We start from the raw sequence: 27793 nt of genomic DNA, 5'->3' as shown, positions 1-27793 counted from the left end.
TTATCATTGTAATAGTATTGTCTTTTGGAGAGGTTGAATAATTATTTGCTTTATAGAAGATATGCTTTAGCACAGACTTATCTCTAGTTATTACATACTTGATCATTATATGAGAATCAGGAAAAGGGAGCCTTAAAAATTGAAACTGATTTTTACTGTCTGTGAATTTAAACACAGAATTTCCTTTATAAACTTTCAGTCACTCACATGACTTTGGGTATAGTGAAATATTAATGTCTTTCTACATGGAAACTTATTTTGTTCTACTGATTGGTTTTTTCTTTAATTTTCTGTGCATTAATTTTTTTAATTCATGTTAATTTTTTCCCTTTAGTATACTGGCAAATGCCCAAGGCCTGGGACTCATACCCTGGTGACTTCCTTGGCCTACTATTACCAAAGGGCAATGAATTCTGAACCCCTTGCATCCTGGGCAGAGAGGCAATTCAAGTGGATTGTGCTCCTTGAGAACAAACAGGTGGAAGGATTCCCAAAAGTGCCTGCCTCATGTCACTTTGGTGATCCCCACTTTTTTTTTTAATTATAGAGGTGGGGTCTCGCTCTTGCTCAGGCTGGTCTCAGGCTGGTCTTGAACTCCTGACCCTCAAGTGATCCTCCCACCTTGGCCTCCCAGAGTGCTAGGATTACATACAGGCGTGAGCCACTGCACCCAGCCGACATCCACTTTTTTGAGGCCAAGGAAGGCTAACAATAACAAAGACTTTTTGTTGCTTTTGTTAAATTGGTGGTGTTGTGCCTTGGCCTTTCTTTTTTGGCTACTTTCCTGTCACATGGGCCTTGAGAAGAGTGAGTCACTGTGCTTGTGGAGATAGTTTCTCCTAAGAAGTTCGAGGTACTGTGTAGACAACTAAGGGAACAGTTATTTGGGTAGTTCTAAGACCACCAAAAGGCTTTCCAGGATTGTGGGCCCTGATGGAGGAGGAGTTAGGGTTTGGAGACCTCAGGTAAAAGCAGTGGGTTAGGGTGCAGGTTCGGGATTAAGTCAATCCTGAGGATTCTCCCAGCCAGGGACAAGCGACAACTGCGAGTCAGCCATGCCTGCACCATGGGCGTCCATCCTGACCTTCTGTCTTCTCAGTCTAGGGATGTCATGAACAGCCTTATCCAAGTCTTTAGCTTCACCTGATATACTGATGACTCTCAAATTATACCTGTAGGATTGACCCTTCTTCCAAATTCCAGGCCTTGTCCCAGTTGCCCACTGTATGTCTTCATTTGAACAACCCGTAGGTACCTCAAACTCCAAGTGTGTGAATCTGAATTTGCCAAATTCTTTCTCATTAAAGAAAAAGCTAGTGTTAAAAAAAAAAAAAAACATTTTTATTCCTATTGTTTTTTCTTGTCTTAGTGAATGGTTTTATTCTCCGATTAGTTGCCCAAATGAGAAATTCCAGGCAGCTCTGTTCTCACTCAAAAAGCCCCCTAAATTTGACCTTTTTCATAATTTCTCTCAAATCTGTCTTCTCTACTTCAGCCCTGTTCTCTTTTCTGTTGTGTTTCCAGGACTTAGAACAATTCCTGGCACACAGTAGGCGTTCGATAAATAGTGAATGAAAGGAGAAACCAAGAGAACAAAGAAAGCACTTGGTCCTGCAGGAAAAAGTTAATTCAGGGAACAGACAAGAGCTTGAAAGACTTTTTTTCAATAAAAATATTTTGGGAGACATTGAAGAGAAACCTGTTTTCTATTAAGCAAGGACAGGCAGCTATGAAAAAGGAACAGTCCGAGTAAAAGAACAATTTCATGGAAATAATAAATAAAATTGCCCCCAAAAAAGGCACTAGGCAGGCTGAATGATAAAAGTGACACAGCTTAAGACCTAATGAATAATCTGGAAGATAACTGAAGGAAATCTCCTAGAACATAATGTGAAATGGCAGGGAAAAATTATGAAAAAAATTAAAATGTGGAGGCTAGATCCAAGAGGTCTAATGTCTTTCAGTAGGATTTTTAAAAGCAAAATAGATATAATGGAAGTCAGACCATAATAAAGAAATAAAAGAAAATTTCCATAAATGAAGGAGGAAAACTCCAAATATTCAGATTGAAAAGGCCCACCAAGTGCTAAGCAGGATTTAAAAAGGAAAAGCAGAATATCTCCCATGTTTTATCAAATCTCAGATGCCACTCATTATAAGATGCACCATTATTTTAGCACTAGCAGGGAAAAACTACTGTCAATTAAATTGTGATATCCACACCAATTGTAAGAACATCTCAGCTTCAAAGATGTTAAAATGCTGACTGGGACAGGGAATGTGTGTCTTAGAACTCATGAAACCGTAGGTACATGCTGGTCAAATTTTAGATCTCCAGAAACTAAAAAGAGGGGGAAAAAAACAGTTTAACTACAATGGAACCAAAAAAAAAAAAAAAAGGAGATTTACTTTAATTTTCTCATTAGCAACTGGTTGCTGCAAGAAAATAAAACAAAGTTTTCAAAAGGGAAAAAAATAGTTTGGTCCCTAAGTCTTATACCTGATTGAGTATATAAGCAAAATTAAGATATTTTTGAATATGTAAAAACTCAAAAAGTTTACCATTCATGAAAAATCGAGAAATACTCTAAGCAAACATGACAGGAACTAAACGTGTAGGATGATACGGACACAAGAAAGAGGAAGCTAAGAATGGCTCAGAAGGGAAGGAAACTAGAAAAAGTTAAAAATTGACATTTTTTAAATTTTTTTTGCTGGTTTTAGCAGCTAAGTTTCAGTAACAGGCTTACATTTCTTTCCCTGTGGATCCAGTGATGCTACTTAGTTGTATGGTAATGTGAACATATTGTAAATGCTAATTTTCAGATTTTATATTTTATAATCAGTGTGGAGATTGATTAATAAATAAAGCATGGAGGACTTAATTATAATTAGAGAACAATGCTATATACATTGACAATGTAAATGAATCACAGTCTTTCTAACAATTGAGCAGTCGAAGGAGTGAAGAATGTTGGAAAAAAAGTAAATAAATTTCCCAGCATGAGTTAATATATCAGAATATAGAAGTTTGCATATATTAGAGTCATAATAAAGGCAACCACGATAAGAGCTAAACATGCAAATAAAAAATTAGGATATGCAGGAGAGAGGCACTAAAAGGTAAATATGAATGCTCTAAATTCCTAATCTTTATTGTGAGGGAGCCCCAGTGGATAAAGGCTATTGTTTATTTATAGTAATAACCACAAGAAAAACTAGGGGAGAAAAAAGAACAAAACTTTGAGCTTCTGGGAAGTGAGAGTCTTAAGTTCATGTATACTTGTATATATTTGAAGTTTAGGCCAGGCGCGGTGGCTCACGCCTGTAATCCTAGCACTCTGGAAGGCCGAAGCGGGTGGATCGCTCGAGGTCAGGAGTTCGAGACCAGCCTGAGCAAGAGCGAGACCCCCGTCTCTACTAAAAACAGAAAGAAATTATCTGGCCAACTGAAAATATATAGAAAAAATTAGCCAGGCACGGTGGCACATGCCTGTAGTCCCAGCTACTCGGGAGGCTGAGGCAGGAGGATTGCTTGAGCCCAGGAGTTTGAGGTTGCTGTGAGCTAGGCTGACGCCACTGCACTCTAGTCTGGGCAACAGAGTGAGACTCTGTCTCAAAAACAAAACAAAACAAAACAAAAACTGAAGTTTAATTTTTACATATGTGCGTGCATTTTCAATCATTAAAAGTCATATGAATGAAGAAGTGAATAGGTAGATATATAGAGACAAATGATAATATATGTGACGTGCCTGGCTTGTAATAAGTTGTCATAAATTTTAGCTATTATGACTGTTATTACACATTTTGTTATTTTCGTGTGTGGCAGCTGGTGGCAGCTGCATTCTCCCTGCCCCTTCAGATACAAGGAAAGTTGGCTTAGGACCACATTCTTGCTCTGTGGTGGCCCAAAGCACACCCCGTGTTCGCACGCGTGCCCACTGGCGGTCACCCTGCTGGCGATTGTTGCTGGATCCGGGCTCCTTCATGCACTGAATTAAGTCAGTTTCCGAGTCTCCTTGGACCCCACGTGCCACACCAGTTCACATTTGGTTTAATCAGACACTGAATTCAATGTGATTCTGCAATTTCTATTCAAACCTCCCACCCAGATTTTGCATGTGTAAGTTGGAGGAGGCTGAAGAAGGTAAGTGATGGGGAGAATTCACATCACCAAGATGCCATTTCAAATCGACTATGGGACATCACTCCTGGGTGTGGGGCTCCTGCAGCCTCACCACACACTAGTACCTCCAGCCTTGTGGTTTTTTCCCCCTGGAGATTCTCTGTTGTCACCCCAGCCCTCACGTCTGCTTGCCTGGGGGAGTCCTAGGTTCCTTTTACTTTATTCCATAGACTTACTCGGCTGTCTCAAACCCTGGCTTCAGACCCTCCTGGGTGAAGCCAACTCCACCAATATGGCAACAGATCAAAGGTCCTTTAGGGTCCTTTGACCCACTCAGAAAACATAGTGCTGTAATAACTAGCAACTTCTTCTGTCTGTTGTACAGAAATGTAGGGATTGCTAACCAGGGAGATTGTTATATCCAATATATTTTCTCACTGCTAAATAATCTGCTCTCCCCTGCATCAGAGAGGTATGGTAGTGAAAATTCATCACAATTATCATTTACAATAAAGTTTTTTAAAGCTTGTGGCTACATTGGATGATAACTGTCCGCTTCATTTAGAAAAATGTAATGGTAAAATTTGACCAATAACTACAGGGTCATGCATTTTTGGAAACAGTTGTAGGAAAATTATTTTTAATGAGCTATCATTGTCCGATTGCAAATGCTATGTATAAGCACTGAGTTTTCTAAATTATATAAGGCTGTGAAGAACTTCCAGGACCTATAGCTGGCATATTGTAAGTCTCAGTTGCCTTTTTTCTAAGCTGCAGAAAAGCTAAATCTTTATGCATTAATTTGAAATGTTATATTTAAAATATCTGGCATATTTTCTTGTCAGGTAAGACGTTTAACAACTGTTTCGCCACATGAAGGAAGGAAGGTGAAACTCTTAGTGAATGAGGTATAATAATGACTAATATGACCATTATTATTAACCTAGTTATTGTTTATATTGATGCTGGCTATTCTTAGAAAGTAGCAATGACTTTGGACCTACACTTAAAATCAGTCTTGTGAAGAGACAGAGGACCTGATGGCCTCTTTAATATGATTCTGTGGCACATCGCTGCCACACCCAAAGAAATCTCTCTCATTCATGACATGTCTACAAATCCACTATTAGAGGTTCATTCCTTTTGCTGAAACTTTGTCCTCGCAAAATATAAACAATCCTGAAAAATGACATAAAGCTCTGCTGGGTTTGAGTTGGTCAGGTCCTTGCCTGAGAACTGTTTAGACAGAAAGAAGAACTAGAGTAACTGGGGGCAGCTGCTGCCTATGATGACAAGATGGAGAAGCCACAGGAAGGGAGGGAAAATAAGAGTTAGAAAAAGGGATAGCTGGTGGGGGGAGGGGTGATGAGGATAAATTGCAGTTGCTTCCCAATATGGCCTAGAGCTGGCTGCCCCCAAATTAATCATTTATAGGAAATGGAGGCAGAGGATCTTAAACTCTTCCTATTTATGGAAATTCACAAGTACATGTACCTCATCGTTCTCTCAAATTATTTTTGGTAGTAGTTAGAGTGTGCATACTACTTAATCGAAATAGCCTTTTCAGATTTATGGAGAAACAGGGTATTTGTTCATGTAATTAACTTTGTCATATATTTTCTGTTGAAAGCTTGAAGAAAAAAGTTCTTCGACAGTGCAAATAGAAGCACTACGGGCCACTATTGAGATTGAGAGGAGGAAGCTAGAAAGGTAGAGTTAACACGGAGTCCCAGCTGTTCATCTGTGGCTAACACAGTGTTTAACCATCTGTAAATTTCTTACAGGTTTAGGAAGGAAGCAGAACGGATCAACAGAAACTGGGAGAAAAGATTCCTTATTCTCAGGAACAGGTATAGTATGGTGATGTATACAAATTCTATTTATAAAAATGTGAGTAATCATCCTTTAAGGAAGTGAGGAGCCTTGGATTTTTACATATTAATGTTAAATGCCCTCATATACTCTTAAAAAGAAAAGTAAAATAATTGGCCTCAAATAGAAGAATCATCAAAGTCTCTGAAAAGAAAAATCATTTAAGACTGTTTCATTCCCTGTCTGTGTTTTGGCTTCAAAAGAGCAACAGGACAGACTCTCATTTATTTATTTATTTATTTAGAGACAGAGTCTCGCTCTGTTGCCCAGGCTAGAGTGCCGTGGCATCAGCCTAGCTCACAGCAACCTCAAACTCCTGGGCTCAAGCGATCCTCCTGCCTCAGCCTCCCGAGTAGCTGGGACTACAGGCATGTGCCACCGTGCCCGGCTAATTTTTTCTATATATATTTTTAGCTGTCCATATAATTTCTTTCTATTTTTACTAGAGATGGGGTCTCGCTCTTGCTCAGGCTGGTCTCGAACTCCTGAGCTCAAACGATCCTCCCGCCTCGGCCTCCCAGAGTGCTAGGATTACAGGCATGAGCCATCACGCCCGGCCAGGACAGACTCTCTTGATACCTGGTTTAATTAGACCTAACTAGTCATCTTCCTCCATTGGGCTGTTGAAATCTTTTCTCGTTCATTTGAGCATGATGATACGTAACTGGTTTGTACTGACTTCTTAAAATTGCTGTAGATACTAGAGCCCCTACCCTACCGTTTTCTTTTCCAGACAAAACAGCACCCACCAGCTCTGTGATCACTTAGATCTATTTTTCACTCCCATAATTATTTAGTTTCCCTTTCCTGTGTCATCTTTGCCTTTGTTTTAAAATGGAGAAAGTGAAACTGTATGATTCTGAAAAGGCTAAAAGCAATGTCAAGTAGAGAAAATGCCTATTTTTTTCCCTTGCCCTATCCTCTTCTTTTCTGGGATTCTAATTATATGTACACTTTTCTGTCTAACTATGGCCACATGTCTCTTATGTTGTTGTCTGGTTTTTTCCCTTCCTTTATTCCCTCTGTGCTTAACAATGTATATTTTTTATTGAGATTAATAATCCTGTGTTCTGCTGTATCTATTCTGCTATATAGACTATCCCTATTGAGTTCTTATACCGTATATGGTGTTTTTAGGTCTAAAGTTATATTTTTCTATGAAATTGGTCAACTCATGTAATTTTTCAAAATTCTTGTCATAAATTTGCTCTTAAATCTGTGTACTAGTTTCCTATTACTACTGTAACAAATTACCACAAATTTAGAGGTTTAAAACAGCACAAATTTATTATCATGCACTCTTACAGGGTTAAATTCAAGGTGTTGGTAGGGCTGGTTTCTTCTGGAGGTTCCAGGGGAAAATGTTTTTTGCCCCTTGAAATTTCTAGAGGCTGCTGGTATCACTCCAACCTCTGCTTCTCTCATCACACTGCTTTCTCCTTTATCTACTCTGATCCTCCCACTTCCTCTTCAGAAGGACCCTTGTGATTACATTGGGCCCACTAGATAATCCAGAATAATTACTCCATCTCAAGATCCTTAAACTTAACACATCTTCAAAGTTTCTTTTACTCTAATATGTTAGGTAGCATATTCCCAAGTTCCAGGGACTGGGAAGTGGATTTCTTGGTGGGAGGCAATATTTAATCTACCAGAGTCTACCCTCTGACCTGAAAAGATTAATGTCTATACCACAAGCAAAATGCATTCATCACCTATCAACATTCCTCAAAGTCTCAACCAATTACAGCATCAAATTCAAAATCTTATGTAAGTATCGTCAGCTCAAAAGTCCTAGTTCTCATCATCTAAATTAGGCATGGGTGAGGCTTTGGTTATAATTCATCCTGGGGCAAAATTTCTCTCCATATTTGGACTTGTGAAACTATAAAACAGATTATTTGCTCCCAAATACAATGGTGGGACAGGCATTGCATTGACGTAAATGTTGATGACAGTTATAGACATTCTTGTTCAAAAGGAGAGAAAATGAGAAGGAAAAATTAAGTCACTAATCCAAACAGTTTTGAAATTCAGCATAACCCCATTAGATTTCAAGACATGGAGATAATTCTCTGTGACTCCAGGCTCCATCCTCTGGGCCCAAAACACTGCTACTGAATTATACTCCCTTTTTCAGGAAAGTTAGCACATGTTTGCAACTAAGTAGTTTTAGCAGCTTATTTATTGCCTGTAGAATTTTAGTAGTCCAATAGCCTTCTTTTGTCTTTTTCAGTTCAAACTGGCAGTGTTGCTGCTGATATGACATTCTTAAAAACCTTGTGGGTCTCCCGTGTTTGTCATGGAAAGGTACTGCATTAGACAGGAGGCTCCTTCCCAGGTCTTTCCTAGGTAATTCCATCTCTACTGTGGACTCCTACTGAGATGCCTGAGAGTATCCCTGAGCCACACATCTAATCTCTTCAAAGACCCTTTTGTATGACTGAATGCTGTGATTTTTTTGTTGTTGTTGTTGTTCCTTCCTAGGCAGTAGCAAAAGGTCATCCAGCCATATTCTTGGCTTTCTCTCCAGAATATGCTTTCCTGACAGCAAATCTCCTAATTTTAGCATCATTTGCAATCTGGATAGGCTGAGAATTGCCCAAGTAGTTAATATATGTGTGATGCTTCAATACATTGTATTTTTATTATTTTTGAGGCTTAATTTCTCCAATCTTAAGTCAATAGGAGCCCTTACAAGTTGCCTACTATGTTCTTTTGTCATAATCTTTGATGACTTCCTTGATTTCTAGTAGAATAAAATGTCCCAGGCTCATCTTGTATATTTATTGTCAAGAAACGGCCATTTCTGAAAGATGCCCTGGCTTATTTTAGTAAGAAATGCTTTTTAAGACCACAGTGTGGGCACGAGGTGGGATCATTGCTATTATTTCTGTGCCTTTTCAGAGCTGGAAAATACGCAGTTTTTTAGATGAAAGAATAAGTTCATAGTAGTACTTTAAATTTTTTACTTGGTAATATTTTAAAATTTAATGTGGTTTCTAACCACATTAATGTAATACTTACTGCTTTATCCTGTGATTTATATACATTTAAATTTTCCCATTTCTTTGTTTTCAGCTTTCATGCCCTCAAGGATGAGATGTTTACTAGGCACACACTGTATCGTCAGTTTGCAATGCTTGCTAATACATCCTTCAATTATGTTGTAAGTGTTTATAATGTTTGGATGTTATTTGTCTCTTAGAATCTATCTTTTGTCTTTCTGTTCTCATTTAACATTTATTGAGCTTGTGTCAATACAGGCTCTGAAGATAGTACATGACAGTCACTCTGCTAAATGCTAAAGTTATAAGACAAGGTTCCTGAACCCAAAGCGCTCAGTCCGGTGTGAGATATATACATGTAAACAAATTATTACAATCCCATATGGCTGAGTTATGGTAGAGGCAAGGACAAATTTCAGAGGCAGGGTGACCCATTCTGGCTAGAGAATATCTGTCAGTCTGCCCATTTGTGGTCATGGATGGAATGCTGGGAAATATCAAAGTTCAAAGTCTAAGTATCCAGTCACTGCCAAAGGAAAAAAGGAGATAAGAGAATCTACTCATAGTACTAAGCCATTCATTTTCATGTTAAAGGTCACCAATAGATAAGACTCAATTGTATAGTAGCCTATTATTTATTTGACTTATTGTTTTCCTTTGGGATTTCTAACCATTAAGCTAAATGATGCCCATCGTAGAAATATATCCAGCAAATTTCAACTCAGTCTTAGAGCTGAGTGTTCTTGCTTTGTTTCATCAGCTTGTGGCTACCTTGAAGAAGATAAGAAATGGAAATCTTACTTGGATTTAAATCCTACTCCTGCATTTTATTCACTATATTCATTCCATGCAACCTCCATAATTCCCTTGCATTTCATCTCAGCCTATTCATCTCCAGAATCTTCTGCCTACCTTTCCGAGAGGCCGTATATTCTTGTACTCTACTGTCCTGGCCAAAAAGCTTAATGAGGTTTCCATCCAGATCTCATAACATATCATTTTTAGAAGTATGTGCTTCCTCTGATTTCAAGATACTGTTATCTTTAAACGCATTCTGTAGTTTTTTCCCAACCCCTGTTTTACTTTACCCTTTTCTCATCCTTGACAGGGTGAGATATATTGAAATCCAGTGCTATCAGCTGTGTTCTCTCGTGTGTTGCTCAAATCTCCCTTTCACATTTACAACTGGGAGACAGGTTGACGTGCACAGCACCAATTCCTGACCCCAGTTTTAGCAGCATTTTACTTTTTTCAGTGCTGTCATAAGAGGTTGCATCTTCTTTTACACCTACTGCTCGAAGGTATGGAGCAATGGAATACATTAGAACTTAAATTCCCAACAATCATACATTGAACACTGCTTTCTTTCACCACTGTCATAAAATGCATGCGGGGTAGTGAGGGAAGGAGCCATGTGGATATCTAGGAGAAGAATTCTAGGCAGAGAAAAGACCACTGGAAGCCTGTGAGGTGGAGGTGCACCCAGCATGTTTGAGAAACGAGACGTTCAGTGTGGCTGGAGCACTGTAAGGAGAGAAAATAGTAGTAAATGTGGTCAGAAAGATTATAGGACTTGGATTTTTTTTCTCTGAGTCAAATTGGGAGCCTTTCAGAGTTTGTGAGCAGAGGAGGAACACAATCTCACTTAACATTTTAAAGGAACAACATTGGCATCTATGGTGGGGGTGAAGAAACAGGTTAGGAAGCTATTGAAGTGATGCAGGTGAGAGACGATGGTGGTTTGGACCACCCTGGGAGAATAGGTGGGCAAAATGGGGCAGACACCTGTCAGGCTGCTATGCAGTACTCAGCTGCAGTGGCTTTTAGGTACATAGCAAGATGAATGAATCTGAAAAACTTAGCACTTAGTGAAAGACATAGGGGACACACAAGATACTTTGCTTTTTACTTTGAATCTAAGATGTGCTCAACACTGGCTCAAGATTTCATAAGTCACTAAAAGAGAAAAAGTGCTGCCAATTATATTGGACACAACATCTGTTGTATGATGTGTCCCAATTTTAGACACATTAGAGTATCAGAAGGCTGGGTCTTAGAATCAACTGGGCAGGACATTACATACTACCATTAGCATACATTAAAATACATGCACAAAATTTCACATTTTTGCAAGACCATATTCAAACAAAAGTTACATACAAAATATTTAAATAGTTTCTTTGGGGAGGAACAAAAAGGAAGTGGAGCAGGTGGAGGTCAAAAAGTACATGCAAACACACGTATGTGCATGCATGCATATACAGTATACATACAGACAGACCAACAAGAGAGAAGCCCCCTGAATTGGGAAAAATTCACATAAATCCCAAAGTATAACCATAGCCCTCAGACCTCTTTTTGACGAGCATGCTTAGTGGACTTTTGTTCCCTTTCACCTGCATAGTATTTTTTTTTTTTTTTTTTGAGACAGTGTCTGGCTCTGTTGCCTGGGCTAGAGTGGGTGCCGTGGCATCAGCCTAGCTCACAGTAACCTCAAACTCCTGGGCTTAAGCAATCCTTCTACTTCAGCCTCCTGAGTAGCTGGGACTACAGGCATGCGCCACCAAGCCCGGCTAATTTTTCTATATATATTTTTAGTTGGCCAGCTAATTTCTTTCTATTTTTAGTAGAGACGGGGTCTAACTCTTGCTCAGGCTGGTCTCGAACTCCTGACCTCGAGCGATCCTCCCGCCTCGGCCTCCCAGAGTGCTAGGATTACAGGCGTGAGCCACTGCGCCCGGCCACCTGCATAGTTTTAATGTCACAATTTACTTTGCAATATATGATGTTGGTGACAATTCTGTCTGCATGCTGCTGCTTCTAAACTCCTAGAAGAGATGCTTTTGTTTTTTCACCATTCTTGGGGATCAGGACACCACTGCTGTAGCTTCTGGTAGCTGGGAGGTGCTGACAAGGACCTTGTGGTTCCTGGCCAGTTACGAGTATTAAATCTCAAATTATCAGGACGATCAAAAGGAAGTACAGTCAGAGCAGACACTAAGGAAAACATTTTTCTTGAATTTTCTCTTAAAGTGGCCTGAATGAGGAAGGGACCCTATCCCATTGCCGCAAAGGGAAGGGTTTCCCCAGCCACATGTGAGTAAGTACGTTCTGAGCCCAGTTTTCATATCTTGGTTAACTGAGGGTGGAAGAACATTTACATCCATTTGATGTGACAGTTATTTCCCGTTGATAACGCAGTACCTACCTTTTGTGTCTTTCAGAAAATAAAACCCTTAATCGTGCAGTCTAAAGTGAACTTGACCGGTACTACATCTTCAAGTGATTACCATGTATCTTTGGTAGGCAGCTGATTTTTTTCTCTATTAAACATTTTGTCAGTTGATATTATTCAGCGTCAGTAATGAAACTTTTTGGTTCACCTACAGATAGACCCCAGGTACCTAGACGTGGGCAGTGACCAGGTATCCTTTCAAATTGCAGCAAGAGGTAAGAGTCTTCATTGTTGGAAAAGAGGTTCACACACAGACTGGGTACTGAAGTCTAGATTAACTCTGCTTTTCTCTTTTACCTTGAGGTGATTCGGTATTCTGGCTGAATGTTTGACTTTTTTTCAGCCAATTTATAAAACTAATGCACAGATAAGCTGAAGAAAAAGAATTCTAAGGTGTGTTTCTGAATACCAGTGCTACTAATTGAAAATCAATTTAGTCATATTAATACTTCAAAACCAGAAACTATCTCAGTTGGAATCCCATTTGTTTTTTATTAAACTAGCAACAAACCCGAAGCTCCTGTTAAATTTCTTTCCCCTCCCAATTTAATAATTAAAAGTACAACTATTTCTAACAAACTTTATCTCCCATAGTCCTTAAAGGGCTTCAGATTTGTCTCTTTTGAAACTGGAAGTGCCCTTTGTTCATAAGTTTTCTTAAGTCTTTAGAGAACAACCATTCTTCCTTTTCTCTAAACTTGGAGGCCAAAATAGGAAACCTACTTATTGCTTCTTTCCTTATTTGTCTATATTGCCAGCAGTCCAGCTGAAGGTCTTCAGGGGCAGGGGGATTAGGTGAAATTAAAGAAATTCATCATCTAAAGCTTATTAGTAGGCAGTAATAAATAAGTTAGAGTAACAAAATTTGACATTATTAGTTTGAATTATAATTGTTGATAACCAAAGGTATCAGTAATTTCTGTTTTTGTTTTTTTTTTCATGTCTGGGAATGTTGAAAAGAAGACTTTTATAATGAATCTTTATGCAAGGGAAAAGGGTGTGATATGAGTTTAAATCCTGGGCTCCTAATTGTAAAATCCTCTACTTTCTAAAAACTTCAACAAGGAGGAATCTCTCTTCTCCTGGGCCTCTATGCAATGGAAAAGCTTTTTCCATAGTGCTTATATGTATGGGTAGTATCTGTTTGACAGGTGCCTGCCCTGGGTACAGAGGATTCTTTCAGCAATCACAGTGCTTGGCTGCCTCCCCAGGCTGGACTCTGTAGCCGGCATCTGTTAGCTTAGGAAGCAGCAACCTTTAAAGGTATTTTATATAATTAATTAGATCTGTTGAGTCGTTGGAAGTTCAAACTCATACAGTAAGTTATTTCTAAAATGTCTTAATGTACTCATGATTTATGGTAAATATGTAGATTGATGAATTTGGAATTTGTGGTTGGCCTGAAATTTTAATTAGGAAGTTGAATTAACCATAGAATTCCATTCCCCAGAAATTTCAGTTGAGGATTTTGCATTGAAAATTGACTTTCCCTGGCCAAGCAAACTGCTTTTCAAAGGATCATTTGAAGGAACACAAGTTAACTTTGATGGCCATTTGGCAGACCCTGCTGAAACAAACACTGTCACTCCCTTTCCTCAGCCCTGAAAATGCAAAATGTAGAGTTATTTCCACCCTTTCTACTGAAAATCCCCCTAGAATTCATTAGCTCACTTTTTTGTCATACTAATACAATTGAATATAAATGCTTTTTTATGTACCATAATTTTGCATTGTGCCCTAAAGCTCATCATTCTGAATATTAATCTGCCCTTGAGAGGTCGCCTAGGTGAAAATGTTCACACCAAATGCCTCCGGGCATAACCCTGGAGTTTCTTCCTATTAAATCTCTGATACAACTTTGACATATCCCGGTCTTCTCTCCAAGTGTTGGGAAATAATCCAGTTAACAAAATGTTCTGGTTAAATGGTTCCAGTGAATCCAAAATTTACTAGAAGTAAATTTTTATTGAATAAAAATGAGTAAATGAATGTCAGGAGGAAAGTGGAATTACTTCTTTACTAATTTGGGAAGTCAATAAATCTTCTCGTTAGAAAGCACAGTCTTTAGTGGAAATGCCTCGTGAATGGCATTCACACTAGATGTTCAAAGGACCAAATTGTCTTCACCAAACAAGTCACTCCAAGCTCCCTGCTTCAGGACCCTAGACAATAGTTTAATACAGTATTAGTGCTTTCAAGCACTAAGTCACAAATACCTATTACAGAGGTGTTAGCTACATATAAAATGGGGAGGGTTACTGTTACCTATCTGGTGACAGACCCTAAGCTGAACTCTTTTAAAGTCACTATTGTATGCATTCCATTTTAAAATATGTAAATAGAATATTAATATTTTAATATCCTATTGAATATTAATATTATCCTTGTTACAGCATCCTCAGTGTTGCATCAAAGATCAAATTTCTTAGGTTGTACTTTGACACCACAGAATACTTTATAAAATTATGTATAGCTAACATTTAGTGGATATAGGCAATATTCTAAATGCCTTCTAGTTTTAACTTGAATCCTCACTAAAATCCTAGGAGGTGGGCACTCTTGCTTTCCCCCATGTTATAGCTGGGGACAATTGAGAGAGAGTTTTAGGAAACTGCCAGGTTTGCACTGCAGATAAGTGGAAGAGCTGGATTGAAACCCAGACGGTATGGCCTGAGGACCAGTGCCGGTCCCCATTCGCTTGTATCAAATCAGCTCGCCCCAAGACTCATGCATGGCAGCATGGGAAATGTCCCATTTTCAACCACATGCAATGGGAAAATCCATGGTGTAACAGAGAGAGCAAGGACTATGGAGGCTGATGGACTGGTTCCGGTCTCAGTTCTCTACTCACTCACTGGGTGACTTCATCCCAGCTCCCCCTGCTGTGTAAAGTGGAGATGGAAACCTCACCTGGTAGGTTTGTTATGGAGATTAAATGAGATAATATATGTGATGTGCCTAGCTAATACCTCTCTCTACTTGTCCTCCTGAGCTGTTCATAATAAAATCCCAAACTAAAGTCTAGCAAAACTACATTTTAAGCCACCACAAAAAGGCAATGATGCCCTAAGCAGTAGGCTAGTGAATTAAAAGAGCTCACCTCTCCTTTGCTTCTTGAATAACTAATTTTCTACCAGCCATAAATAAAAATAAAATCCAGCATTAGTATCAAAACATATAGTACCTATTTTGAAAAGAGTGAAATAAAATATAAAATAGAATTTATCGAAGAATGTTATATCAGGTGATATGCCCTTCCTAAGCAGGTCAGAAATGATTTTTTTTCAATGTTGCAAGTTCTAAAAATTCTAAACAGAACAACAGAGAGTCATTCATGCAATAGAGGAAGTTTAAGAGATGAATAAATCTTTGTTAATTTAAGGGACTAAAAAATGAGGTACAACACTATCTACAAAATTTCAAAGTAGTTTTTTACGCAGTAGTAATTATCCCAAGAGAGTACAGGTAACATTATTAATTTGTTTGCTATTTACCTCTGATAAAATTTAGGATCTGAGCCCCCCATTGTGTGCTGTGCACGGCCACAGATTTTATGTACTCAAGGGGACCTTTCTCACAGTCCAGTAATTAGGTGCTATTGACATTGTAATCTTTGGAAATGTTCTTAATGAGCCCAAAAGACACGAATTTCATAGATAAAACCTCAAAGTAACAGTGACTCTTTAAGTAGCTTGTCAGGAAGAGAAAGCTCAAACATCAGTATCTGAAACACAAGAGAAACCCAAATTTAAACCTAGATTACATTGTGTTGTTAATTCTCTGAGACATCTAGGGAAGAAACCTCCAAGAGGTGGTTTGAAAGGCTTTCAAAAAATAGTAGAACAATTGCAATATATTTGATATGATTTAAGAACCTTTCTTTTCACCCTTTGAAACTTTGGACCTGAAAAGTATTTTTTTAAGAAGAATATTTTCCACCAATTTATAAAAATAAATATTAATTGAAAGTGGAGTTCAGTTACCTCTGCTGTTTTAAATACAAAAATAATTTTTGAAAGCACACAAGGAATTGTAACTTGGATAGGAGATAAAAAGAAATTTTAGGCATAAGTGTTAGTCTAGAAATAATATATAAAACAATGCTATCAACTGTAATTAATATAATTTGGTAAAGTTTTCAAATTCATATTCAGATGCATATTTTATAATATTACTACATGTAAAAACAGTATGTAACATCATTTAGCATGTAATCGATGTCTATAAAATGTTAAAAGGAATTATCAATGAATTACAAGTACCAGGACTAATCTGATTTACTAAATATAATGTATTAAGGGGTCTGTAAATCTTAATGATGTCACTACCTTTTTAATGTTTTCTACTACTTCCCTTATTGTCACAAATTACCTGTTATTCAAATGTTACATTTCTAGGTTATGTATGTCATCCTTGTCCTTGAGATTTGAGCTGATTTTCAACTACCTTTCCTTAGGAATTTTCTTTGCTTTTTATGCATTTATTCTAGAGATACTTTCTACTTGAGGCATAGAATTTAGGATACTAGATGATGAATTAAAGCCTGAAAGATCAGCAGCCTGTCTCTTAATTTATCCTTCCAAATACAGTGAATTCTCAACAGCCTAGAAAAGGATCAGGATGACCAACCGTATTAGTGAAGTAATGACAAAAATAAGAGGTTCTCTATCTAACTGAAGTGATGCCCACAGGTCAGATAGGGGAGTGAAAAATGTGAAAAATGAAAAGGAAAGGTAATTCAATTCATGGTTTGAAAATACAGTGTTAATCTTTGAAACAGATAGGCAGGTAATTACTTTGAATTTGCAAGCTCATAAAAATTTAGTAGAAAAAGGTCAGGATTAATACATCTTAAAAAGTGCTTTATTAATTTGATGGACTATGTTCTATTATTAATTCAGTCTAGTGATGTTTTAAATATATACAGTGTTTTATTTAATAAATAAGCACATTCCTTGTCACGTCCATACTCGGTGCTCAGAGCTCTCCAAAGCATGAGGTACGGGACAAGAATGCTTTCTGGCATGCGCTGTTAGTTCAGCTCTTGGGCCATGAGTTGAATTCCAGAAATTTGATCCCAAACCTCAGCTGCCTGGTTGCAGACTGCTACTGTGGTTACTTAAGAGGCATTATATAATAATAAGTCTTTATGGTAGTAATCAATATTGAGAAAGGGTTTCATTAGTGCAGAGACAAGTGGGTATTAATTTTTTAACTTAAGAATGGTTCTGTTATAGAGATGGCAGAATGTTACAGGGTATTGTATATGGATTCATCCACATCTGTGGACTTATCAAGTATACCCTTAACTGGATTATACATTGATTTAGAACTTCTTGTACATTTTTACATAATGTTTTATAATATCTTCATAAAGGTTTTGCACATCTTTTAGTAGATTTATTCCTAAATAACTTGTATAAATATAAGTAACATATTTTTGGTTGCTATTAAGAAAGGAATCTTTTTTTCTGTGACAGTCTACATGTCTATTACTGTTGACTGTTTTTGTGCTTTGATCTTGTGTCCAAACTTGTTGAACTCTATTCGTTCAATAGCTTTGTTCAAAAAGTCTCAATTTTATTTAGACAATCACATCATCTGTAAAAAGACTTGTCTCTTCTATATACTTGTTTTTTCCTTCTTTATTGCATTGGCTAGGATTTCCAGCACTGTAATAAAGTAGTCAATGGCACCCTTGTCTTGTTTCTCTAACAGGATAGATTCTAATGTGTCACCGTCAAGTATGATGGTGATTGGAGGTTTGTCATAGCTACTGTTTCTCAAGTCAATAAAGTTATCTTCTGTGTGCAGTGCTAAGCGTTCTTATAACAAATTGAGGGCTAATTTTTATCTGTTTTTTTCCCCTTTTACCTATTGAGCTGAAAATTGTCATTTTTCTCCTTTAATTCATTAATTTTGAAATATATTAGTACATTTTCTCATGTTGAATTATACTTATATGTCCTAATTTTTTGCGTACATGGATAATTTTAATTTTCCAGTCAATTTAGGATTTTTCTTCTGAGTTTGGTCTCTAATTTTTTCCCCTAAACTACCTTAACTATACCCTAAAGGTATAACCTTTATACCTGAACTAGATTAGCTTAGAAAGAATTTGATTCTTCTACCTCTTCTTTTAGACTGTTAAAGTTGGTATAAAATAGGTATTATCTGTTCTCTGATGGTGTGAAAAATTTGTCTGTCAAACTGGGCCTAGTGTCCTTTGTGAAGATGGGAGAGATTTTTGAATACCAGTTTAATTTCCTTAATAGCTGTTAGTTTTCTATTTTTTATTGAGTCAATTGCAATATTTTTTCCGTATAATTAATCCATTTTATCTAGGTTTTCAAATACATTGAAATAAACGTTCTTTGTTTTTTTCTATGAATCTTACCATCTCTGTAAGTAATTATGTCCCTTTTTCTGTCCCTAATGTTTTTTTGTTTTGCTTTGCTTTTCTGGTGTTTCGTTTTGTTTGAGACAGTGTCTCTCCCTCTGTCAGCTGGGCTAGAGAACAGTGGCTGTCATCATAGTTTACTGCAGCCTCAAACTCCTGGGCTAAAGTGATCCTCCCACCTCAGCCTCCCTATTAGCTGGGACTACAAGTGTGCGCCACCACACCAGGATAATTTTTTCTATTTTTTGTAGAGACGGGGTTGGTGGGGGCATCTCACTTTTGATCAGGCTGGTCTTGAACTCCTGGCCTCAGGCAATCCTTGGGCCACAGCCTCCCAAAGTGCTGGGATTACAGGCGTGGCGTGGGCCAATGCACCTGGCCAACTTGTTTTCTATATTGACCATGTGTTACTTTGTTCTTAATCCTGCTAAAGTGTTGTATTAATTTTAGTCTTTTCTGGTTTATTTATTCTGGTTCATTTTTAATTTATTCACTCTAATATTTGGTTATCTTATTTATGTGTTTTCTCTTATTTTTCTTTTTTTTCTCTAGCTTACTCATTTCTTTTCAGTTTTACTGCATTTTTAATAACTGCATTTATGACTGAAGAATGTTTTAGTTGTGTCTCATAAGATTTTTAGACATGCTTTGTTGAGATTGCTTTACCTTTAATTAATGACTTTGAATTTCATTATATTTAAGTCAGAAATGTGGTCTGTAACACACTGATCCTTGGAAATTTGTACAGACTTCATGTGTGAAGTGTTTTTTAAGTATCTACATGAACTTGAAAATAATTTACATTTTCTATTTTTCAAATGCAGAATTCCACACCTTTCTATTAGGTCATCTTGTTAATTTGGTAGTTCAAACATTCTCTATTCTTCTAATTTATTTTATGCTGAATCTCTTATTTTTCTGAAAGAGAAATATAAATATCTCACTATGACTGAAGATTTATTAGTAATTTTGTCAATTTTTGTATTATCTACTTTAAGTTTATATTAAATGCATCCTAATTTATTATATTTTTCTTGGATTGTTGCATGCAGTAATTAACCCTAGTAATTCTTTGATGTCTTCAATTTTTGTGTCTGATGTAAATAACATGTAGCTTTCTATATTAGTGTTTGCATTGTATTTCTTTTTCCATCCTTTTTTTCAATATTTTTATGATTCTTTACATTAGATTTTCCTCTTTTAAGCAACTTAAAATTGGATCTTTTTCTTTCTCATTCCTTTTGATAATCTGCTTTTAAACAGATGAATTTATTCCGCTTATAAGAATGGTGATTAATAATACATTGGGGACTTATTTCTATTATCTTTCCTTTGGATTTTCTGATATTTTGCTTCACTGCCTATTCTTTGGACTGATAACATTTCCTGTATTCCTTCGTTTCCCCCTCTGCTGGTTTGAAAGCTACAAGCTGCATTTCTTTTCTTTTAGTGTACATGTTTATATATGTGTATGTTTTAGTATATGTGTATGTTAAAAAGTATCATGTTCTACCAATAAGAATCAAATGTGGTAAGGCTTGTGTATACCTGTGCCTGCCACTCTCCTGGCAGTTAGTAAGTGATCAATAAACACTTGCTAAACCTGAATCTGAAGTTCACTCCATTCGGATGCATGACTTTGTGAACTCAGGTTACTATCTCACAATACCCCTGCCTGTCCCCGTGTCCCCGTGCTCGCTCCCTATAAACATGCTCATGTTTATAACATGTCCTTGTCTCACTCTCTCCTTCCCTTCCCCTTTGAGAAATCTGACCCTGCTTTCTCCCCTTCTCTACCTCCCCTTTCCTTCACTTCTCGCTAGCACTGCTACCCCATGGGGCCTCCAGAATCCATCAATTTCTAGTCCTCATCTCACTTGACCTCACCCCAGGATTCTGTTACTATTGAGCACCCCTTAATTCTTCTAAGACAGCTTTATTGAGGTATAATTGGCAAATAAAAATTGAATATATTTAAGTGAAATGATCACTACCATCAAGCTAATTGATATATCCATCACCTCACCGTCCTCCTCCTCCTCCTCCTCCTCCCCCCCCCCCCCGCCCCTTTTATGGTGAGAACACTGAAGAGCTACCTACCCTCTTAGCAAATTTCAGGTATACAATACGGTATTGTTGACTATAGTTACTCTGCTGTGCCCTAGATCTCCAGAACTTACTCATCTCCAATAACTGCCGGTGCCAACCTATGTGCCCTGTAACTTTGTCTGCTTTGCCTCAATTCTCGAAATCCTCTCCTCTTGCCTCCCAAGACACCCACCTGTCCTGCTTCTCCTCCCACGTCTCAGAGCGTCCTTGTCACAGTCTCTCCTGGTTGCTCAGTTCTGCCCTGCTCTGAGCCTTAGATGTTGGGGTCACTAAGGATTTCATTCTTTGGTCCCCTTTTTCATACTTTTTTGTTTTCCTCTGTTGAATCCTTCAGTAGATCTCTAAGGCTTTCAGGATAAAATCGGGTTCTTCAGTTTAGCATAGAAGACCAATCAGAAGCCCTGCCACCTGTCCCCTCCAAGAGCTCTCTAACCCACTCACGTCAAATGGCTGGTGGTTCCCTGTGGTTCCCTGCTTCTGTGCCTTTATACATGCCTTCTCCTGGGGATGGGTCTTCTGCCTGGTCTTGCTGGGCTTATTCATATTTTGTGGTCAGCTGACCATTGATGGCCTTATGCTGGATGCCTGCGGGGGTGACAGGAGTAACCAGATGTCATGTCCCTCATAGTCAAGTAGGCCAACCCAGGCTTGCTTTCATGGTGGTCTCAGGGTTCTCAAGAGCAGCAAGAGAGCGAGCTCCAACGCACAAGGTTCAAGTCGCTTCTGGTGTCACGTTTGTTCTTGTGCCATTAGCCAAAGCAAGTCACAGTGTCCAAGACCAGAGTCAATGTGGGAGGGTACTGCAAAGGCTGTGGATACTAAGGGGGCCACACTACTTAACCTTCTAGATTTCACCGTCTCCTTGTTCATTCATTCATTTCACGGAGTTTATGAATAACTACTATAAGCAAAGCCATAGGCCAGGCACTAAGGACACAGAGATTTTTCTCAGTGCTTGGAATTTGTCTTCTAAGACAGTCAGTCAAAGACTAGCACATGCAATAAAAGTCAGACCAGGATTGCAGAGGTCCCATGGTGTAGAGTGGGCCTCAGAAGGATTCTCTGCAATCTTCACTGTTGCTGCAGAAATTGCTACCTAGTTAGTCAGGATTATCTATCTATTGATAGCCTCTTCCCCCATAAGAATAATCAAAAACCAACATATAGAAACAAAATTTTAAATATTTTCAGTGTGTATATTTTAAAAATTATAACTGAAATATCACTATGTTTCCTTGGTATCCTATAAATTTAAGCATGAAATTGCATGATAACTGTATTTGCAACTAAATACCTAAACGTCGAAGGTGAGTTACAGGAGCAGTTAACATTCTAATTCTCAGGCCCCAAATTGTTCACTTGTTCATAGGAGTACATAACTGCTTGTACCTTCAAATTCATTCCTGCAAAAATTGCACAGACCAAAAGTTCAAATGAAAATCCCTTTAGAAATAACTATCTAAAGCTTCCATATTAAGAGTATTTATTTTTCTCTAGGATCAGAACAGATTGCATTGGGAGTCCAGTCTTTCATAAAGAGAGGGGGTGGGGAATTGAGTTGGGCCTTCATTTTCTCACAAAAGGCACAATGTGAAGCGCATCTGTGAACATTGCATAATTTGTTATGTTCTACAAAGAGGTGGGTTTTTGTTGTACACATACCAAAGCTGTTTGGTACTGTTTCACCAATGATCTCTATTCAGGTCCAGAAAAGAAATTGGCCTCAGAGGAGTGAAAAGAGAGTAAATTTTTCTTTAAAAATTAGATACAGATTATCGCTTCAAAATGCAGGAGGGAATTTTACAAGTGATGGTGTACTGATTAGCTTTCCAATGGACATCCAGTCCTTTATAATACACATGCTAGCTGTGGTCAACTGTGACCAATGTGGTTTATTACTCTCCAGAACAGTTGAACTGAGATTACCCATCTAATTTAATTGAGAAATGTTGGGTGAACTTGAACTGTTTCATGGACATGAATGACCAGAGAATTTATTTGATGAGACATTAAAGGCTGAATATGGTAACTATCTCTTTGATGGTTTGGTACAGTCAATTCTTTAGTTCATTAGCATGTCTTTTCGTATTTTTTTGTTATTACTGTTTTTTCCTGGCGATTATACCAGCCACCTAAATGAAAAAGGCAAAGAGTTTGTGCAGCATCATTACAAAAGTTAGCAACCTTACCTTTATTGGTAAACATTTGTGAGAGTTTTCATGCAGTTAACTCTTTAAAAAGTGACATCAGCTTTCACGTAAAGGAAGTTAACAGTAATCAAATTGTGAACAAAATTTAATAGATCCACTATGTTTTCATATGATAGTTCCCAAATTATCTTTAAAATGTTGTCTTCTGATTTCATTAAAGAAGAAAAAAAAAGGCCTCAGGAAGTTGACATGTTATATACGAATCTCCTTTGCATCTCCTTATAAACTGAGCTGTGTGAGCTACCACTGGTGGCATCTCTACGAAACATTTACAGTAACTTTATCAATTGTAAGGCACACAAGATGGCATCAGATGACAGTGCTGTCTCTTCATATGTGTCTGCTAACATTTAAGATAAATTCTGCTTTATTCCAAACTACTATTATTAAGGCATAATTTAGATATAAACATCTTTTTTTACTGTATTTAAATATTGTATCTTTTAAAGTACTCATAGAAACTGACTTTCTAGAGGCAGAAACTCTTAAGAATAAATTATAAAATCACACTTCATGTTCCTACTGATTCTTTAAATGGAATTTTTCATTGCAACTTTGTCATTAAACTAGAAAGGCCTTTTCGTTGTGCCCATACAAGCATAATAAATTGTGTATGTTTGTGATACTGAATGACTCTTACCCATATGCTGCACGGCAAAGCTACATGAATGAGGCATTTACCAAATCAGGCCCACCACATTAAACAGAAAAACAATCTTTATTCATGGTAACTTATCAGTTTCAATTAATCAACCTTAACAATGGAAATTCTGATGTGTTCAAGCAACTTGAAAGCAATAGGTCATCTCCAGGGCAGCCATGTTGTGTCTTTGTGCCTAAGGTTTCAAACAAAGGCACATCTCCAATAAATATACATACACATACATACATACATGTGCATATATATACATACAAATGGACAACTACAGCTTGGTCAGGTGGTGCCAACAAAAATGCATGTTTCTTGTTTATGATTTTTATCAGAGCAGATGCAATTGTTTTCCTTCGAGTATTACTTTTTGAGCTCTGCAAGTTTAAACAAAAGGAAAGAAATTTCCATTGGGATGACCATCCTTTCAGATTCTGTGCTGCTATGTGAATAGCATTGTGCAAACCATTCCATTGGTTTTGAAAAGGGGTAACCATTGGTTTGATTTGGTTACACGGTTTAGCAAAGAGCTCCCTCCCACTGCCTTAGGGTCTGTGAAAGGTCTGTGACCTGTTTAGAACTGCCAAGTGAAATGTCATGTCGCCCCTCCCAAATGGGAGTATCTGCATTCATTTGATCAGTATAAAAAATGATTGGGGATGGCGAGATCAGTGCTTTTGAATTGCAATTTATAGCAGTTTACAAAAATGCACATTGTTGGAAAAGAAAACATGGAAGTGTTTCTTTCTAAATTGCATTACCTGTGAAATGTCATTAGTCTTTTAAGGATATTTACATCCTTTTTTATTATTTAGGAGACTTATTTCAGCTAAAGAAAATCAGAATTTTATTACATTATGATTTTTTTAACTTCTATTTTGGTTGTAGAATTTTAGAAAAACAATGTATCCGAGTTCTTAGAATAAACATAATTTATCATGCCCATTTATTCATTTTCTAAGATAAATCTTTGTTAATGAGTTGCAATAATAAGATTCCCAATTATCTTTCTTAGATTATAGGAGAGATTCATCATCTGCCTGCCTCGTCTACTGATTTCTATTAATAATAGTGAGGCTGGAATCTCAAACATACTTAATTCTACCAGGTTTTTACTATTCCTTCAACATCTTACTACCGAAACGTCTTTGTATGACGTGGACTTTCTAAACTATGGCACCCATAGATCCATCTATATATATGCATGGTTTCATAAAAGGAAATATCATTTCTTTTTATTGATGTGCAAAAGAATACATGAACTTTATCTGAAAAGTTTAGGTAGGTTGTTCAAGTTCACAAATGCTGAACGCAGCCACCTGGAGTCTTTATACTTCATACTTTATACTATTTCCAGGAGCCTGGAAAGCTCTATCTCCTCACCTTAGGCAGGAGGTAGATTGGACATTACTTTGAAGAAATTCTTGAGTGAGAAAAGTTACCTTGGGAAAAGGCCCTTGGGGCGTCCCTGGGTGATACTTGACTAGAAAGAGAAAGGCCCTTCTGCAGAAAAGACTTGACCCAGATAGACTCCAGGCACTCCACTTTGAACCTCCCAACCATTGAAAGCTGAAGTTGTCACGTTTTTATCTTTGTTCATGTTAAGCCTTGGAATGACAGCCTGGCTCTGTGTTCCCCTCTTCCACTGCCCCGGCTGTAAGTGTCCACATTGACACCTACCGGTGACCGCAGGCTGCAATTCTTTGTCGCCTTCTCCACGCTCCTGTCTTTCACTGAGATTAGCTCAGGGCCTTTGTTCGCCTTCAAAGCTGGAACATCACGTCTCATGTTGTGGCTTTCCTGTCTCAGACCCCCAACGCTCTCCTCACAATTTACACACCAGGTAAATGTCCCTCCCTACAGGGCACAGAGCCCAGCCTGGGGGAGGAGGGGGGACAATAGTTCCCCAATATCAGACCGCAGTGCCAATTTTTCTTTCCTTCCCATTCATAATTTTCTATTTCATAGGGACAGAATACTGAAATGCAGATGGAAATTTAAATCTTAGGAAATTTTCGGTTAAATCCCTGGACTCAAACATACGACAACTCTCCCCACTTTTTTATCCTCTTAACATTGGCTCTCAGAGTGTCACTGACTGGCCTTGGTCACGAGCACCACAGACCATTTCCAGGCTGGGGCTGCTAGAGAACTGTCTCAGAGGGAACTTGGCTGCCACACGCTGTCTTGAAGGCCAAGGAGGATCTGGCCGCCTGAGAGACCTCCCCACCACCTCTCTTCCCGGTCACCGAAGAGGCCCCCAGCCGGGGCCAGGCCTGGGAGGACCCACGAAGAAATGGTGCAAAGCGCTAAGAGGGAAGAGCGGGTGGTGTTTTACGCGTGGTCAGTAAAAACAAAGTTCACGTCTGTTTATCTTTCCTCGTGTTTAGGGAAGTTTTCGGAAACCCTGGAAGACCCTTACGAGAAGCCATCGATGCCCCAGAACAGCCCCGCGGACACTCCTGACTAGCCCGGCAGAAAGCTGGGCCGCGCGGAGCGGGGGCACGGAGAGAGGGCCCTCACCCTCCCGGCGCAAGGCCTGCCTCCCTGGCAAGGGGTGCCATCTCCAAGGGGTTTCTAAACTAACTGTTCAGTCCCTCCGGATTGTGTACATTAACGCGAGCACCGAGTTTGAACGGAGCTCTGCGTGCACCTCCTGTGCGCACCTTCCTGGGCCTTTAAGGAAAGCGCTGGCTGGCGCGGGGCGCACAGACCCCGGGGCGGCCACAGCCATTGGGGCGCCCAGGCGCCTTAGGATGGGAAGGGCTGGGTATCAATTAAAAAGTTTAAGGCACTCAACTTTCTCCTTCAACCAGTCTGTCTATAACAAAGTCAAACCGATTTGCTGCCTCCTCGCCCAATCACTTGATCCCTGTTAAGGTGAACCCTGAAGACTCGAGGGATTTTACATTTCCTCTAGGGAGGTCCACTCGCCTTAGCGCGGCGCAGGGCGCCCAGCCGTAACTTAAAGGCTGTAAACAGTTCGTTAGTAAGTGGGGACACTTTGGTGATTTGCTTCCAGGTAAGTATGAAGAGCAAGATTCAGGTGTAAGTGTTTTGCGGGAATGAATACCAGGTGCCATTCACGGAAAGGCAGGTGTGCGTTTCTCCCGTGCGTAATGTTCACTTAGTCATTTCTGTTCCCCTAGCTACACGTTAGGCCCTGTCATAATCTGTATCTGAACCGTAGGCGCTGGATTGCAAATTTCTAAAGCTATTTACTAAGTTTTAAGGAAGACATTGGTGGTAGCTGTCACATAAAGCTGATATACTCTAGTCCAAAAGAAAGCTAAAGAGGCGATTTGTGCGTAAAAGGAACAAGATTTAATTGGAAAGAGACGTGTTATTTTCAACGCAAGTACATGGGGTGGCATAGCGCCGTGGAGCATTATTCGAGCTTCATCTACTATGCACTATATGCCACCGTCTCCAAAGGAGTGTTGCCCTAGAAACTTGTTTTAAATCTGCTGCTATATATCAACACCTTGTTTTAGCAGTCCTTGGCTGAATTACAGTTACACAGTTTGGCGCTTCTTTCAAATTTCCTGCCATCACTTTGGCTAAAGAAAGGAATTTTTCTCCTTTAGAAATGAATTGGCTTAATTAGTAAGTAGATTAATGGCAATTGCTGGTGAGTTGGTTTCCAGCAGAGTTTCACCAGAGAGGGTTAATCGGAGTCAGGTCTGGAATCTTTCCCAGAACTGGCTGCCAGCCATTTCCACCAACCAATCAACCCTACAAGAACCGGAGGAAATGAAATAAAATTTATATGCTCTGTGCCATTATCCTGGATGGAAATTCCCTGGAAGCAGCCTCCTGCTTCAGTGCAGTACATACTGTTTCATTTTAGAACTGTAAACAGAAATTTTAACCTTCCACATTTATCTGGGTACCAAACCAGAAGTTCAAATGGCACAATAAGGTGTCTCCACAGAACCCTGGATGCATTGGAAATTTCTGAGGTTTTCAGTCAATTTCAGGTTTAGAGAAGTTGCAAAGCACCCCTCAAGTCCCGCCCTAAATTTGTTATCCACCAGAAGTCCTTCAGAAGTTTTGCTGTACGTTTTGTAGTCTTTTCACTGATTTTTTTCTTCCATAGTGATAAAAATGCATTCATAGTTTAACTTGCAGCTGCATTAGTCTTGCAAAAAAAAAAAAAAAAATCCCTGCTGAGAAATGCA

The 27793-nt window shown here is 38.6% G+C and overlaps 1 protein-coding gene across 1 annotated transcript in view; it reads left to right on the top strand.

The window, feature by feature from the left end:
• C1H10orf67 (chromosome 1 C10orf67 homolog) overlaps positions 1-26399 on the top strand; it is a 78568-nt gene extending 52169 nt beyond the window's left edge. Inside the window, exons 13-19 of the mRNA XM_045556868.1 lie at positions 4975-5037; positions 5760-5839; positions 5914-5979; positions 9083-9170; positions 12234-12311; positions 12399-12459; positions 26003-26399. Of these exons, the coding sequence (XP_045412824.1) occupies positions 4975-5037; positions 5760-5839; positions 5914-5979; positions 9083-9170; positions 12234-12311; positions 12399-12459; positions 26003-26082 (516 nt within the window). The 3' untranslated portion in view covers positions 26083-26399. The remainder of the gene's footprint in view (positions 1-4974; positions 5038-5759; positions 5840-5913; positions 5980-9082; positions 9171-12233; positions 12312-12398; positions 12460-26002) is intronic.
• The last annotated feature ends 1394 nt before the right edge of the window (positions 26400-27793 follow it).

The sequence above is a fragment of the Lemur catta genome, chromosome 1 (genome assembly GCF_020740605.2).
Source record: "Lemur catta isolate mLemCat1 chromosome 1, mLemCat1.pri, whole genome shotgun sequence".
NCBI lineage: Eukaryota > Metazoa > Chordata > Mammalia > Primates > Lemuridae > Lemur > Lemur catta.
This window is presented reverse-complemented; position numbering and strand designations above follow the sequence as displayed.